This window comes from Aspergillus tanneri (genome assembly GCF_003426965.1).
Source record: "Aspergillus tanneri strain NIH1004 chromosome Unknown AapTan_7_pilon_pilon_pilon, whole genome shotgun sequence".
Taxonomy (NCBI): domain Eukaryota; kingdom Fungi; phylum Ascomycota; class Eurotiomycetes; order Eurotiales; family Aspergillaceae; genus Aspergillus; species Aspergillus tanneri.
In genome coordinates this window covers 4,396,563-4,413,369 of record NW_022984634.1, presented here as the reverse complement: position 1 = coordinate 4,413,369, position 16,807 = coordinate 4,396,563, and the positions used below count along the sequence as shown (strand labels likewise).

Here is a 16,807-nt window from a genome sequence, read left to right as displayed (position 1 = left end):
ACTATAGTTAGATTTAACTAACTAATATTATAGGATTACTAAATTTTACTATAGCCCCCTTAAGAACTTTACCTATTATATTAGTTAACACAGTGATAATATATACCCAGTACTGTTTTCTAAATTATTTAAAATATATATTAATATTCTCGTTATACTTATTTTTACCATGGATTAAGTTAAATCTAGTAGCAAGACAGGAAGGGACTTTTAATTAGATAGTATATTAGTTAACTATTTTAATTATTATTATAATTAAAATCTTACTAAGTTTTAAGCGGCCTAATCCTACCAGAGTAACTTGGTTATTACCTTTTCCTATAATACTTTTAAAAAAACATCGGTTTTCTTATCCACTTTTTCTAAATTTATAGAATGTTTTATAAATACTTTATCTAATAATATTCTTTTCCAAGAGAAATCTTTAAAAGTATTAGAGGCTTGTGCTGGATACTTTTATTTAGGGTCGACCCACACTATAATATAATATAACAACAATTTAACCTTTAAGCCTATTTTTTTTTCTAAGAGATACCACTTATGCCTACAGATATAGTTAGTATCTTAATCTAACTATGGTTAGATTATAATACTTACTAAGTGGGGATAGGGAGATCCCTATTTTTATAAAGACTTGTATAAACAAAAATATACTTTATAATATTTAACTTTTTAAGAAACTCAGGGCGCTAATTCTTAAATATTAATTCCGAATTTTCGCTACTAGTAATCTGAATTGGCTTAAGTAACTTAGTGTTAGGAGCGCTCGGAAGCGCGATAGCTAGATCCTTAGCTAAGATGCTTAGTCAGGTGCGAAGTGTTTATATTCGCACCCGCGGGCCTGAACTCCTGGAGGCCAGCGATTAGTTCTGCAATATACGTGGTCCTATCTTCTCTCCTATAGAGACACTCCCTTTCGCACCGTAGCGCCCTATTTAGCTCGTTACCAACCCCTATGTATAACAGTTCTAATCGCTACCCCAATAGTAACCAAACAACTACGCACCCTCCAACCCAACCCCACATTTGGGGGTATTGGGTACTGATTCATACGTCGTTTTACAGCCCTTTTCAAGCTTAGACACTTCTCCACTTTTCTTGATACAACAGTCCAATCGCGTTCCGTGTTTTGATAGAAAAGACTGCGTATTTTCGTGTAGAAATTTTTTTCGTGTTCCCGCACTCCCGAGTCTCGGGCTGCCTGGAACCACCAACAACGCAGCTCCCGCGTTCTGCCTCCCGTTACCGCCACCCACCACCGAAGCCCCCAATACAATTCCCAATACCAATAACGCAACGCTCGAACACCACCAACAACGCAGCTCCCGCGTTCTGCCTCCCGCAACCGTCCCCCCCGCCACAGCCCCCAACAACACCAACCCCGATACACCGCAACGCTCGAACGGTCCCTGCGGAACACCCTACCAAGGAAAGGAAGCCCTATAAGTTTACACTTATACCTAATCCCGCACCTACTAGGGGGGTTCAAAGAACTCCTAGATAAGCCTGTTACTATTACATGTGATTGAAATTTTGATATCCTTGTGATACTTTTGGGCCGCTACTAGTTACAGTTCTCTAGGCCTCTATAACACCATCACTGTCCTGGAGGGGATAAGAGGTGGGGACCTAGCTGCCCTGCATACCATAGCAGTTATTTTAGCCGGGTATTCTGCAAAAACAATAAAACCGTGCTTTTAGTTTACCACTTCTCTTTAAAAAAGGGGTGAGATTTTTTCCTGCGTTTTTTACTCCACCAAAAACAGGAAGCTTGGACTGCCCTGTAGAATTCACTAGTAGAAAGCCTAAGCTTACTTGCAAGAAGAAACTGTGAGCTGTATCCCCAGTACTACGGCTCCTAGCAATATCTTTCTAAAGCTGTTTAGCTTAGATAGGTATAGGAAAACTGGTGCTGGACCAGAGATATAGGGAACAGTAGAGTTGAGCTAGTACGCTTACGCTGGTTTTTCGAAGCTTCCCTTTAAAAGCTTTTGTGGTTTAGAGATTCCCTTTAAAAATCTCTACTTACTAGCTAGATCCCTAGCTAGTAAAGTTTTAGGATCCTACCTGGTTTACTTTTCTACCTGTTTATTTCTTTTTTTTTTTTTTTTATTTTCCCTTGTCTATCAGAGAGAAGAATGGGGTCTTTTGAAGACCCAACCACCCCACCTAGGGACTCGTCACCCAACCCATCGCAGCCACCAAGCCCTAAAAAAGGGACCAAAGGCAAAAGAAAACACTCGTTCATCAGCCCAAAGGCAAGACTTGAGTTTAGGCCTGATTCCAATTCTCCCTCCTGAGAGCCCTAATTCCTTTGCGTCATTAAGTCAAATGTCTGAAGATGAAGAGGTGCTCCTTAATAAAAAGGAGATGGAAAAAGCTTTGCAAAAACAAATAGAAAGTGATGCCAAACAAAGTTATATCCAAAAACTTGAGTCTGCAAAGATCTTACTGCAAGAGATCCACCATAGTTTAGCAAATGCTAAGATCCTTGAAGCTCTAGATATGCATCTGGAGGGCCTCTCAGCTATCCAAGACAAATTGCAAAATCCGGAAGCTAAAGGATCCCTGCTTTCCAAAGACAATCAACTTCAAAAACTCCAGAAAGAGGTTAACGCTATTAATCAAAAACTTGATAAAATAGCCCTAGCCTCTTCTCAACCAAAGCAAAACCAGTAAAGCCTTCATACGCAGCAGCAGTCCAAAAAGGAATAAAACCGCAAGTAGTTATCCCAACCAAGAAACAAGATCAGCCAAAACGGGTAGAACAGGCCGCCTACAAAGGTAGTAGGCTTATCTAGAGGTTTCTGCAGAATTTCTGCAAGACCTAGACTCCTTAAAGCTCCGAAACCAAATCAACCACCAGTTCCAGATAAAAGAAAAGGTAGACAAACCTATAGTAAGGACAGCAAGCACTTCCTTTACTAAAAGGACCCTTATCCTCACCACAATGGACGGTATTCAGGCGCCTTATTTAATAGAGAAGCTGGATGTCTGGAAACCACTTATCCCCTATACTAGGTGGATGTTTGATGAACCATGGGCAAAATAGTTATTCACATGGTCCCCACCAGGCCTTTTGAAACGTAGGCATGCAGATGCTCAAGGAAGAGATCGAAATCTTTAACCCAGGTCTAAAACTAATGAGGCCCCCAACATGGCTGACCCCAGAACATGTCCGCGAGACCAAAAATCACTCCTCTATTATAGTGGACGTGCAGAATAAAGCCATGGCATCCAAGGCAATTAAAAATATAACTCTGTGTTGCAGGAGCTTTATGTAGAGCTACTAAATATATAGAGAAAACTGCCCAATGCCAAAAATGCCAAGGATACTAGCATATTACTCGTATACTGCAAGAATAATCCAAAATGCGCTATTTGCGCAGAAAAGGCATGAAACCCAATACCATGAATGTTCCACATGCGAATAAAAAGCCAGGAATGTCCCCACACACAGGTTAAATGCGCTAATTGCAGTCAAGCCCACAGAGCAGATAGCAAAACTGCAAGGAATGGGAAAAAGTCAAACCAAAACCAAGGCCTAGGCCTACAGAAAGACCAATCCCAAACAGTACATGGAATTAATTACTAATAATCAGAAAAACACTGATTTAGGAATCTATTTCCTGCAAAATAATACTGGACGCAATCAGAATGCTATGTTATCTTGCTTAGAAATAGGCCTGGAGCTTAACTCGTGACTTTATTATCATCCAGGAACCATGGATAGCGCCTGATAATAGCTTTACTATATCCCACCCAGCATACACCCCAATCCTCCCTGAGCAAACCAAGGTTAGACCTAGAGTAGCAATCTACCATAGAAAGCTATCTAGGTTTAATTATTGCCAAAGAAACGATATTAGCACTGATAGTGATTTGCTGGTAATAGATATCTTAGGTGCAGAAATCCAAGATCTGCAGCTAATAAATATATATAACGAGCAATCACTAGAGGAAGGCGCCGAGTGGACAATAGAAAGAGCCCTAGCTAGGGTTACCCCCTCCACACATGCAGTAATAGGGGGACTTTAATGCACACCATAGCTGGTGGAACTCAAAGACATTATCACCTACCAGGGCTGATACTTTGATTAAATGGCTTGAAGAACATCAATGTGAACTGCTAAATAAACCTGACCTGCAAACATGCCATAGAAAAAGGAATGAGAAATGTCTCTGTTATTGACTTAACCTTTATTACCAAAGGTCTAAATCAATATAGAGTAAATTGGGAAATTGACCAAGAACTCGCCTCGGGATCAGACCACGAAATTTTGCTTTATTCTGTTGAAGTAAAAACACAAGAAATTGAAAACCCCTGGTCAGTTTACCATATAACCTAAAATGGCAAATTGGGCATTATTCAGCAAGAAAATCCTCGAGCTAGATACAAGCCAAGAATTCAGACAGGGGAGCTTTAATACCGATATAGAGCTAGAAACCGCAGCTCTAAATCTGCAAGAAATAATTCAAATAGCTGCAGATGCTAGTATCCCAAGAAGAAAACCATCTGCCCAGTCAAAAGCATGGTGGTCAAAGGAACTTAAAATACTAAGGAAACAGCTTGGAAAAGCTAGAAAACTTTGGAAAAATAACCCATGTCCAGAGCTCTACGAAAATCTTCTAGAGATTAAAAATCAATATTTCCGGGAGATTAAGCAAGCTAAATCCGCATGCTGGAACAAATTCCTAGAAGAAGCTCGGAACAGGGAGATTTTCAAAGCTTTTAGCTATACTAAAAAGAGATCTGTTCAAAAACTGCCTATCTTGACCTATTCTATAGAGAATCAAGAGAAGCAAGCAATCTCCTTTCAAGATAAATGTCATGCATTTCTTTCCACCCTGTTTCAAAACCCCCCGGAGGCTAAGCCCATTGAGTGGCCAACCAACCAGGCAGAGTCAACCAACTGGCCAGAAACCAGGGAAAACGAGGTGTACACTGCTATCTTTAGTAGCTCTACAAAAAGGCTCCTGGACCTGATGACATCTCATTCTTAATTATTCAAAAGGCTTACCAAAATATTGCTCCGAGATTCCACGAGCTTTATAAAGCCCTAATTAGAAATGGTTATCATCCCAAATGTTGGAAAACTGCCAAAGGGGTTATTCTTAAAAAATCCGCGTCTGCTAAAAGGGACTACTCCAAGCCCAAGGCCTACAGAGTTATTTCCCTGCTTAACTGCCTAGGCAAGGTAGTAGAGAAGATTATTGCAACTAGGCTATCTTATCTAGCTGAACTCCCGCAATCAATCCTTTACCATGACCAAATGGGGAAGAAAAAGAAAATCAGCAATTGATATAGCACTATCCCTAGTCCATGACATAGAGGTGGCAAAACATAATAAAATGGTTACTACAGCTCTTTTTTATAGATGTAAAAGGAGCTTTTGACCATGTATCTACCAACCAGCTACTTAGAATATGTCTAAAACTAGGTCTTCCACATAACCTGATCCGGTGGATCAAATCCTTTATGTCGGACAGGAAAGTGTTCCTAGCTTTTGACGGTGAAACCAGCAACGAGACCCCAGTGCAAGTAGGGATCCCCCAGGGATCACCTATATCACCTATCTTGTTCCTATATATATTAGAGAGCTCTTTCAGCTTGAAATGTATGAGGAACTAGATAGTGATACAAGGAAAGCCTTTGGAAATACCCGAAAGCCTAGCTATATGGATGATATATGCCTTACTATTAGCTCTAATAGCCTAGAGAATAACTGCAGGCAAATAGAGCTGGTAGCCAATGCCATGTTTAAAAAAGGAGCCAAAGACCATATCCAGTTTGACCAGGATAAAATACGTATTCACTTTAGCTCTAAACAACCAGACCAAGAAAACCAAGACACCAGGTTAAACTAGATAATAATATATAGTTAAACCAAGCCCTATGGTAAAATGGCTAGGAATCTACATAGATTCTAAACTCCTTTTCAAAGAACACGTGCAAATACGAGTTGCAGCTGCAACTAGGGCATTTCACCAAATAGCGAGGCTCTCAAATACAGAAAAGGGGCTAAGCTTCCAAGCTATAAGACAACTCTATATAGCATGCATTTCGTCTATTGCAGACTATGGAGTCCCTTTATGGTGGAAAGGCCAACAGTACCTAGTAGACCACTACCAGAAACTGCAAAATACAGCCCTAAGGAAAATTCTAGGGACTTTTAAAACATCGCCTATACAGGCCATGGAAATAGAAGCATCCCTGCCCCCACCATTAGTTAGATTTAATAAAATCTGCAGAAACTATGTACTCAGGACTGCTTATTTTATAAAATCCCATGCAATCCAAAGCAGACTTCCAACCACGTTTACGCTAAACCCGGGGAATTTGCCATTGACCAATCAAGGTTTTTAGACTGGAATGAGAAACCTAGACGGCTAGATCTAGAAGACCCTGAATACCATCCTAGAGAGACACAAAGAAAACACCCTAGCCAGTTAATTCGACTGCTAGCACTTTTCTCTTTTAAAACATGGAAAGGCACCTTCCAGACACTAGATCACACCCTACCCCCCTGGTCCCAGCCATTAAACCAAATAATAGATATATCTATATCTAGCAAACCAAAAGAGCAAGCAGCCCAGGAACACAAGGCGCTAATATCTCAATGGCTTGCTGGTAGAGACAACCACAAGATTATCTTTTATTCAGATGGATCCCAGCTGCAAAGCGGTCAAAATGGAGCAGGAATCTTCCTCCAAGAAAATAATCCTCAAAATCAAAAGGCTTGGGCATGGAATCTAGGTCACGAATACGAGTCCACGACGCGGAGCTATTTGCTATTCAAAAAGCATTAAAACAAGCATTTAAGACTATTCAAATTCCAACCTTAGATATCTACATCTTTTCAGACAGCCAAGCAGCCTTAAAAAGGCTTCAATCAGCGGACACCAACTACGAGCCACACCAAAGAATCTCTAAATGGGCAACTAGGATTAAGGATAAGAATATCAATATTCATATTCACTGGGTTCCGGGCCATCAAGGAATTTTTGGAAATGCTAAAGCTGACGAAGCAGCTAAGTATGGGGCAGAATGGACAAGTAAATACCATAAGTGCCCATCTCAGTTAGCCATCTTAAACGAGAGCTTAAAGCGAAATGCCTTGAGGATTGGGATAAAGCATGGGAAAATACTAAGAAAAGTGATCAATACAGGGGCTTTAATTCCATAGCTTCATGGAAGCCAAACCCCTAAGGCTTCCCAAGCAGACCTGGTCAACCATCATCCAATTAAAGCTAGGGCACGGCTACTTCAGATCATATTTAGTTAGAACACCTAACTATAATAGTGATATATGCACGTCATGCCACAGCAATAAACCTCAAACTCCATACCACCTACTCCTCCAGTGCCCGGCAACCAGGGACATCAGAAAAGGGTCTATAGAGACCCTAGACAAAAAAGACCGAAATTTGCCTTATCTTTTCACGAAGAAAGCAGGGCAAGAACAACTGATCAAATTCCTAAAGGAAAGCGGGATCGCCACTAGAAAGTGGCTCTTGGATCCATAGGGAAAACAAAAAGAAAAAGCAAAAATAAAAAATAAAAACAGTGGAAATTAGCATGTTTCAACTCCTTATTTAAGGTCCCCCCACCCTAGAATGTCATATTGCTTAGTTATGTTTGATTTTACCCACTATGTACGTATCTGTTTGTTAGTTTAAATCCTACCACCCAGGGTGGTGGTAGGTAGAGCATGCATAGTCTCTGACTGAAAAATGCTCTATAATATGGAAGAATAATAATAATAATAATAATAATAATAGCAGCTGCTTGTATTACTAGGCCACCTAGTTTTTACCTAGTTGTTGTCCCTTCTTGCATGTTTGGGATATTAAGATATAATATATCCCTTTTCTCTGCAGATATAGCATTTAATATCAGGGTTATACAACTGCTGTCGCTTATAACCTTAGGACCTATTAAAGTTTCCTTTAAAGGCACGATTGTTGCCTCTCCATGGCTTGTCTAGGCCCTGTTAACTGGAAGGTTGTTGTCTTTCCGTGTTACCTGGGGTTGTTGTCCGGTGCCGCATAGCTAAGCTGTGTTAGCTTCTCCTATTTTTCGCTTGCGATATTTCCTTGCGTCGACCCGGTATAGAATCTTTAATTATTTAAAGGTAGGCGATATAGCCTTTATATATCTTTGGTTTGTTAGGGTATTTAAGTGCTTCGTGTCGCAGGTCTTGCTTAACTCTTGTCCGGAGGTGATTTTTTGTTAATTTTCTATGTATGCTTCTGGGATCTAAACTTTCTATTAGTTAAGGTAAGCTGCAAATTCCCGTATATTTTGGTAATCCTGTTATCTAGTATTATAGTAGCGTTGGCTTGCATCTTTTACAGGTTAACAGGGTTGTTTAATTAGCGTAGTAGAAACTTGCGAAAGTCCTCCTAGGTAGGTTTATTAGCAACTTCCTCCTTGTGTTGCCTTTATAGGCGGATAAATATTATATATAGATGTGCCGTACCTTCCACTACTTTTTATTATATTATTAGTAAAGTAGTAGCAATTTTGTTTAAAATAGGTTTTTATACATATAATAAATATCTGGTATTCCTGCATGTTTTTTCCTATGTATTCTAAGACATGTGCTGGGGGTGCTGGCGGTTTTAATATATATATAGGCTCTTGCATAGGCTGGGGTGCAGTTTCTTGTGGTATTCTATGGTTAGGTATGCTTATATTAGATTCTGGCTATAAAATTATTACACTTCGGTTTTCTTGGATATATTTTTTATAATTAATAAGCTTTTACAATACCCTTTTTTTATTTTCCATGCGTAATCTCTTAAGTTCCTGCTTTTATTAGTGTATCTAGTCCCGGAGTTCGGCAAATTTATTATCTGATAAAGAATCGTTTGTTGTTGTGGACCTAGTAGCCCCTTTTCAAGGGCTATTACCTTGCAACACAGCTGTTTCCTTTAACTGTTTCTTTAGCTGGGCCCGGATTTATCGAAGCATTAGGTTGTGCTTGGATAGATGCGGTATTCTCTGAGACGGGGTTAACAGAATTCTTGGTGTTTTGGGTGGCTTGGGAGCCAGCACGCTGCACGCGTCGAGGTGCCATAGTGCTCCTTTCAGCGGGTTACTATTGGGGTAAGCGATTAGAACTGTTATGCGTGGAGGTTGGTAACGAGCTGAATGGGGCGCTACAGTGCGAAAGGGAGTGTTTATATGGGAGAGAAGATAGGACCATGTATATTACAGAACTAATCGCTGGCCTTCAGGAGTTCAGGCCCGCGGGTGCGAATATAAACACTTCGCACCTGACTAAGCATCTTAGCTAAGGATCTAGCTATCGCGCTTCCGAGCGCTCCTAACAAGTATGCCGGTTCTTACTAATATACTTTAAATAGCCTATATTTGTTATAAATTATATAATCCACTTGGCTTGCTTTGCATATAAGGCTAATGCGATATACTCTGCTTTGGTTATTAATATTAATACCGCAGGTTGTTTACAGCTTTGCTATAAGATTAGTTCTCCTCCCAGCATGAAAAGCATGCCAGATCTTAACTTTTAATTAAAATAATCTCCTGTGTAATTAATATTTAAATAGCTAATAACCTAATTCGCATGCCTAGAACCTGGTCTATAGTAAATTTTTAGGTTAATTGTTGATCACAGGTAGTATAAAAAGGCTTTTATATCTTAAGCGTGCTTTTTAGTTGGTTTATTTATAAACTATACAAGCGCGCTTGTTACATACGCAATATTAGGTCGCAAATAGACTATTATAAATATTGTACTACCAACTCTTTGCTGATAATCTTGTTTGGGTGCGAGTTTATTATCTTGTTGTGCTTTTAATAATATCTTGCCACTTGGTATTAGGACGCGGGTTAGTGTAACTACTTTATAATTTATATTATACTGTCGCAGCATTTGCTTGATGTATACTAACTGGTCCAGGTAGATTATATAGTTTAGACAGTCGCGGGTTATACAAATACCAAGGATTTTTAAAATCTCCCCCAGATCCTTAATATTAAAGTGTTCCGCGAATTTTACTTTAAACTTGTTAATTTCGCGCACGTTCTTTGCAGCAATAAGTAGGTTATTTATATATAGTTTAATAAAAATACCTATAGTATAGTTGCAGAATACACATGGTTTACTTGGAATAGCCTTAAATCCTATTTCTTTAAGTGTTTTTAAATATAGGTTGTACTAATCTCGCGCAGCTTGTTTTAAACTATACAAGCTCTACTTTAACTTAAGTACATGTCTATTAAACAGCTTAGCACTAGCTAGCGGATATATATATATTTACTCTTGCAGTGTTATTTTAATAAAAGTGTTATTAATATTAACCTAATATACTTTAAAGGTTTTAAAGTGTAATAATAGCTAGCATAATTTGCAGGAGTTAATATAAATTATTAGTATAAAGGTTTTTTTATAGTTAACTTCTTAAATTTAACTAAAATCTTTTATAACTAGTTATATTTTAAATTATTTAACTTCCCTATTTAGTATATACTTAACTGCAAAACCTATTTCGCGGTAATAATATTAGCGCTGTTAGGCGTGTGGGTCTTGTAAAAGGTACTGTTAATAATAAGTAACTAAAATTTTAATTAAATAGCCCTTTTTACTTAGGTTTATAAACTAGGTTATTAATAGCTTCTTTGTATATACAAGGGATCGGAATTAGGTTATTAACCTTAGGCATGGTTTTTGTAATAGTTTTAACTAATAGTATAAAGTGGATTATTTTATTAACTTTATTTTACCACTTCTGCTTTTTTAGTTTTAACCTTTTTAATTAGCAGAGATTTGTACTTTTATACTAATTTATTATTAGTATATTCTCTTTTCTTAGTTAGTATATAGACTTCCAGTATTTCTTGTGTTTTACAGGAATTAGCTCTTTATTACTGGCTCCTACTAAGTCTCAATGCTTTTAATAGCAATTATCTAAGTAATTATAGTTAAAACTCTTAGCCACTGTTTTATATTATTTGTTGTTGGCTGGTTCTGGCGAGCTATCCCGCGAAGTTGGTGATATTTTATCCTGCTTTCTTGGTTAACCTACAGGATTCCTATCTGGTAATACAGTGGAGGTGGATCTAATTTACAGCTTTAGATTAATTATACCGCCGGGCGTATTTTTATTAAAGATAACTGTTAATACTTAAATAACACGATGGGAGTCTAGCGTGTAAATATAGTACTACTAAGTGGTTTTTTATTATATTTAACAAAGATTCTAACTTGTCCGTGATTAGTAAGTTTGTTACTACTAGAGACTAATTAAGGATTAATATACAAATAATATTTACTCCCCTAGACCTTTATATATATAATTTTAGGGTGAGATCCTGTTTATAGCTTTTAGGTGTTATAGCATCTTTGTTTTATTTATTGCGGACTATGGTATTACTACCTAATTATAAATATATGCGTGCGCTTTTTTGCAGCTTTATTTTAAAATTTTATTAGTAATAAAGCCTGCTTAAATATAGCTTATATATTTTTTCGGTCGCTTGTATTATATGTTTAGCTGGACTGTTTTAGTGCAAGGTGTATAAAACTATTAATTAAATTTTTAGTTTATTACTTTTTTTTTTATTTTATATTTTTTTTATAAGTTCTCCTGCATTGTTAATAAGCGCAGCCTTTAGCTTGTAATTAGATTTTAATTCGGCTTGCTTTTTCTATTCTTCCAGTGCTATGGGTGCTGCTGTTTTATTAGAAATTAGTAGTACCTAGTACTTGCAGGTACAGCTATCCATAATCTTAATAAACTAGTAATTACTATTAATTATTGTTAGTAAAGGGCCGCAGATATTTAAGTATATTTATTCTAGTAGTTTAAACTTCTTTTTTACTTTACTTTTAGCCCTTGTTTTTAACTATTTTTATTTTTACGCAGACATCGCATACTTTAGGTTCTGCTTGGCAAGGAATTAATTTCTTAAGATTTATAATTTTATAGAGGTTTCGCAGCTTGCTTTTATAAAAATAGCCTATTTATTAATACTATAAGTTATATATTTTTTCTTTTTTTTATTATAATATATATGGGGTCCTAGTTCTAGTAAATTACTAATTTTTTATATTGTATAGGCGTATTTTATAATATTTAATAAAAACTATTTAATAATATACAGGTTATTTTTAATTATTACCTGTAATACTAATATTTAGTTGCAGTAAAATAATATACCCTTTTTAGTAATAATACCTTGTAATCCTTGTTTGCACAGGACATGGATAAAAACTAGATTTGCGCTTAAGCTCGGAATATATAGAATATTTTGCAATATAATCTTGTTATAATAGGTATTACCTAGCCATATAGTACTATAGTCTTAGATTAGTAGTTATCCAGTACCTGTTTGCACCTTATGTTTGGTTGTAATTATATAAAGCTTAGTAAATAGCTTTTAATTACCAGTTATATACAATGTTGCACTGGTATTTATAATTTATTTATACTTGTTAACACAGGGGACGAATTCTTTGTTAGTTAATATAATTAAGTCTAACAAAACTTTATAAGCAAATTTAGAAGCTTTTATAAGCTGTGTTAGGTACGCCTTTTTGTTATTAAAGTTAGAATTAAAATCTGGGTCTAATTAAAATAATTTAGGTGCTAAATTTAATTTCTCCCCTTTAAAACTAGATTATAAGTCTGTGTTATATATATATACCTTTTTCTATTTTTTTTAGTAGTATTTTTAAAGTTTTATATATAGCTTTTTAAGTTCAGAGCGATCTAGGCACTTATCCCATGGGTGTTTGTTATTATATATAATATAACAAGGTTTTTTATTTTTTTTAGCAGCAGCTTAATACAATTGCTTTCTTAGCTTATAGTTAAAGCTTTTACTAGAGGTACTATATTACTAATAAGATTTCTTGTTATGTCTTTAATCGCGTGCGTCTTGGTGTTTTAAATAGCTGTGGTTGTAATTATATTATTAGTGTTAAAATCCCTTTTAATCTTTTTAGTAGTCTTAAGCTAGGTATATATCCTTAACTTTTGCATTTTTTAATTTATTCTTTTTTTTTTAAGTGTTTCAAGGGCGTTGTTAATATCTTTTTTAAAAACTTCTTAGGTATCAAGTGTATCTTGTACTGCTTTGTATTTATCCAGGAGCAATGCAAGAAGTTAATTAAAGATTATTTTTTTATTTTAGGCTTCTTGTATATATAGTAGCTTTGCTCGTAATTTATATATTATTCTGCAAAGTTAGTTATAGGCATCCCGAATAAAAATATCTTCTGGTTTGCAGTAATTATAGAATTTAGCTAGTTTTTCTTATATAATACTAGGTTGCAATAATTACTATTTTTTTTTTAAAGCCTTGAACTGCTTCTTTGCCGTGTTATACTAATTAAAAAGGTTGTGTTTACTATCAGGAACAAGTTAACAAATAAAAATAGTAATAGCTTTATTTGTATATTAGTCTGGTTGTTTAGGACCTGTAATAATCCACCAGAGCTTCTTACTATCCACTGCTTTTTTAAAAATATTAAACTATTAGTCTATATTATTTTTCAACAGTTTCGGAACTATTTTTCGGATATTATTTAGGTTTATGCTATTAGATATCGTTCAAAGAGGTAAACTATCGGTCGTGGAAGGCTTTTTATTGTTCTTATTATAGTTAGATCGAACCTGCGAGGTCGCGTTTAATGCAGGTGTTGTTGTTTCTGGAACTAGTGTGGTAGGGGGTTGTAGACCACGGTTTCCAGCGGGCGAGTTAGGTGAGTCTGATTCTATAATTAATAATACAGCTTCTTATAGTTCGGCGAAGTTATATATATCAGACATTAGGAGTAACAAAGTAAAATAAGAACAAGATAAGTATAGTGTTTAGTTCTTCTTACAGGACTACTAAAATATCCTTTATATACTTATTTATTTTATTAAGATGCTGCATACGTCTGACTTTGCAATCTTTATTAATAACCAGACAGTGTGGAGTGTCTGGGTGCGAACACCTTTTATTATCCTAGTAGTATAATCACGTACTAAGATAGGCTTTGCTGGCTGGTAAACCTTTAAGGGAATATCACGTCCTCGCAGAGCTGGCTAGTAATAAGGAATATAACCTCCTTTAATCAAAACTCCAAGCTTCGCAGTCTATTACCAAAGTCAGGGCCCTCTAACAACGCTAATAATAACTCTTCGTAGTTTATTTACTGCAGACTTACTTAGGCCCAACTGTTCGCTAGCTTTATAACCTCAGCGGTACCCAGCACGCAGCCGGGCTCATAACCTGTTGAGAATCTCGGGGAAGAAGCTATGTTGTGAGGTGCTAGGATAGCGGTGACTGGATAGTATATTGAAACTATCGGTGCGATCTAGTATAGCATGGTGAGTATGTTCGACTATCTAGGAGAGAGAGCGTAGACAAACGCTTCCTCATGTCTACGTGTCCCTTAGCCCCTGAATATGATATATCACATCGCTGCGGGACTAGGATATACAAAGGTGCCTTAGGCATCCTGATTTCCAACAAGTGTTATATATTTTTTATAATATATAAGTTTATTTAAACCTATTAAAATTAGTAGTTTATACTGTTACTAGAAATTATTACTTACAGGTAAATAAATAAGTTATGCTTATTTTAGTAACTTCCTGCAGAGTATTAATTGCCTGGGGTGTTACATGAAACTCGGGGTTAATTGTCTTCACGGCTTCACGGACAAGGCGTCCAAATATAGATTTAAAAATAAAAAAGCCAGTTTGGTTTACATAGTGATGAATTTCCCGCTCAGACTTTAAAGTAATTATTAGTAAATGTTGAGAATCTCGGGGAAGAAGCTATGTCGTGAGGTGCTAGGATAGCGGTGACTGGATAGTATATTGAAACTATCGGGTGCGATCTAGTATCGCATGGTGAGTATGTTGTTCTATCTAGGAGAGAGAGCGTAGATAAACGCTTCCTTATGTCTACGTGTCCTTTAGCCCCTTGCGTGTGATATGTCAGATGGCTTCAGGACTAGGATACCCGAAGGTGCCTTAGGCATCCTGGTTTTCAACATATAATGCAATTTTTTGGGAAATAATATTAGCCACCGTGGTCGCTTCCAGCTAATAAAGTGTAGCACATAAGAAGTTTGCATATATAAGTATTTTACTCTACTCTTATATTTATTGCCTTTTAGCATATGTCGAATGAATCATATCATTATTAGCCCCGAGCTGTCCAGGTCTCACTGATCCCAACCCTGCAGCTGCTTTGTCGGCCACAGCCATAATTTGTTCCGCTAGCAACACTGGCTGGCTAAGCATGGGAGAATGTCCCGCGTTGCACCGTTGCACTTCTGACTTAGCTATACCCGCAAACATCTCCTGGTACTGAGGCGGGGCTGCCTTGTCATTCTCGCAAATAAGATAAGTCGAAGGGACATACTCGTACGCGGCACGAGTAACAGACATTGTCTGGACCTTGTAGGACTGGGGGATTAGACGCGACTCCCACAATTTCGCTTCAGCATCTGGAAGGTCATTGTACAGCAACATTGCCCCGTTCTTGATCCAGAAACGACCATCAGGCTGGTTGTTGGTGTGTTCAGCGATATAATGTAAAAATAATTATAAAAGGGAGCTAGATAAATAATATCACGCACCTTAACATCGTTGTTCGGGGACTCGCCGAAGGTCCCAAAGACTGACTGCCCTTTCCCCAGGATGAATGCAGAGTAGTAGAACAGATGGATAACTCCTCCCTTTTTACCCTGGGCCTGGCGGGCTGCGTGGCTAAGGCTTTCAGGGATCGCTTCGCTCCCAACAATGCCACCGTAAGAATGCATCACAATAACCACTAGCTTGCCCTCTTCGACCAGCGACTTGACAGTCTCAGTAACGGTGAGTGCATCGTCGGCCAGGGTCCGAGTAGGGAAGTCGTCGCGGTCGACATCCGAACAGCTAGGAAGGGCTGGGTGAACAACCGCGTACCCAGCATCTTGTAGACCGGTTACGAGAGCGTCATAAACTTGGGGTGTCTGGAAGGAGCCTTGGACATTCACAATGGTGGGTTTGGTGGAAGCCATATCCGAGCAGAGAGTGACTTGGTCGTCTTCTGGTTGTGGTGTAGGAAGTGGTAAGGACAAAGTGTAAGTTATTACTTACAATAGTACCGATGGCAGGAAATTATAAGTCCATATTATTATATACATACATACAGCTAGTACATACGGTACTCCGGTATATCCGGTACATGCATGTAAATAAATACTGTTTTTATTATACATTAGTAATAGACTGTTTCAATTTTTGCATACACCATGTCTGTCACCGCTCTCTTAGTCTTAAGTGAGACGGGTGGGGCGATCGACCAAACAGTATGTAATATAAAAATAAAGGCCAATATAAAAAAATTCAGGCTCCCATGCCTGGCTACAGAGCTAGAGCCATGTTAAAGGCACCGTCTTTCCCTCTACTAAAAGCTGGACCTGTCAGCATTATTTGCGCTTGTTATTATTATTGTGACGGCCAAGCAACTTGATGAAATTGGTGCTATCTAACGAAAATTTCGAACGTGGAGAGGAGGAAGAAAGGTGGTGAGGGGACTATGCGGGGAGATAAACAAAGCTAGATACAAACAATGCAAACAGGCTACCTGGTGCGTTCGTCACAATTATGGGGATTGTGGCTTCAGCTATCACCGCGGTTTTTAAACCTACTCTCCAGCAGCGTCTCCTACGCTCCCTACGGGGCGGCACATTTGTTATTCCGGATCTGGAAGAGAACTTCGCTCACTGGCCTCAGGATATCAGTCCCGATGTGAACCGTCTCGCAAAAGAGGTTAACCGCAGGCTGGACC

General features: G+C 37.7%; 3 protein-coding genes across 3 annotated transcripts; 1 reads left to right on the top strand and 2 right to left on the bottom strand.

Moving 5' to 3' along the window:
* Positions 1 to 2,331: 2,331 nt before the first annotated feature.
* Positions 2,332 to 2,679, top strand: ATNIH1004_008055 (uncharacterized protein; the record flags this gene model as incomplete). The annotated part of the gene is made up of 1 exon (XM_033572668.1): positions 2,332 to 2,679. One exon carries the CDS (start codon positions 2,332 to 2,334, stop codon positions 2,677 to 2,679), a length of 348 nt encoding a protein of 115 aa, XP_033425983.1.
* A 5,343-nt stretch (positions 2,680 to 8,022) lies between these two features.
* Positions 8,023 to 9,083, bottom strand: ATNIH1004_008054 (uncharacterized protein; the record flags this gene model as incomplete). Its single annotated transcript, XM_033572667.1, has 2 exons — positions 8,023 to 8,053; positions 8,917 to 9,083. 2 exons carry the CDS (start codon positions 9,081 to 9,083, stop codon positions 8,023 to 8,025), a joined length of 198 nt encoding a protein of 65 aa, XP_033425982.1.
* A 6,049-nt stretch (positions 9,084 to 15,132) lies between these two features.
* On the bottom strand, positions 15,133 to 16,034 carry ATNIH1004_008053 (alpha/beta hydrolase; the record flags this gene model as incomplete). The annotated part of the gene is made up of 2 exons (XM_033572666.1): positions 15,133 to 15,537; positions 15,612 to 16,034. 2 exons carry the CDS (start codon positions 16,032 to 16,034, stop codon positions 15,133 to 15,135), a joined length of 828 nt encoding a protein of 275 aa, XP_033425981.1.
* Positions 16,035 to 16,807: the final 773 nt, after the last annotated feature.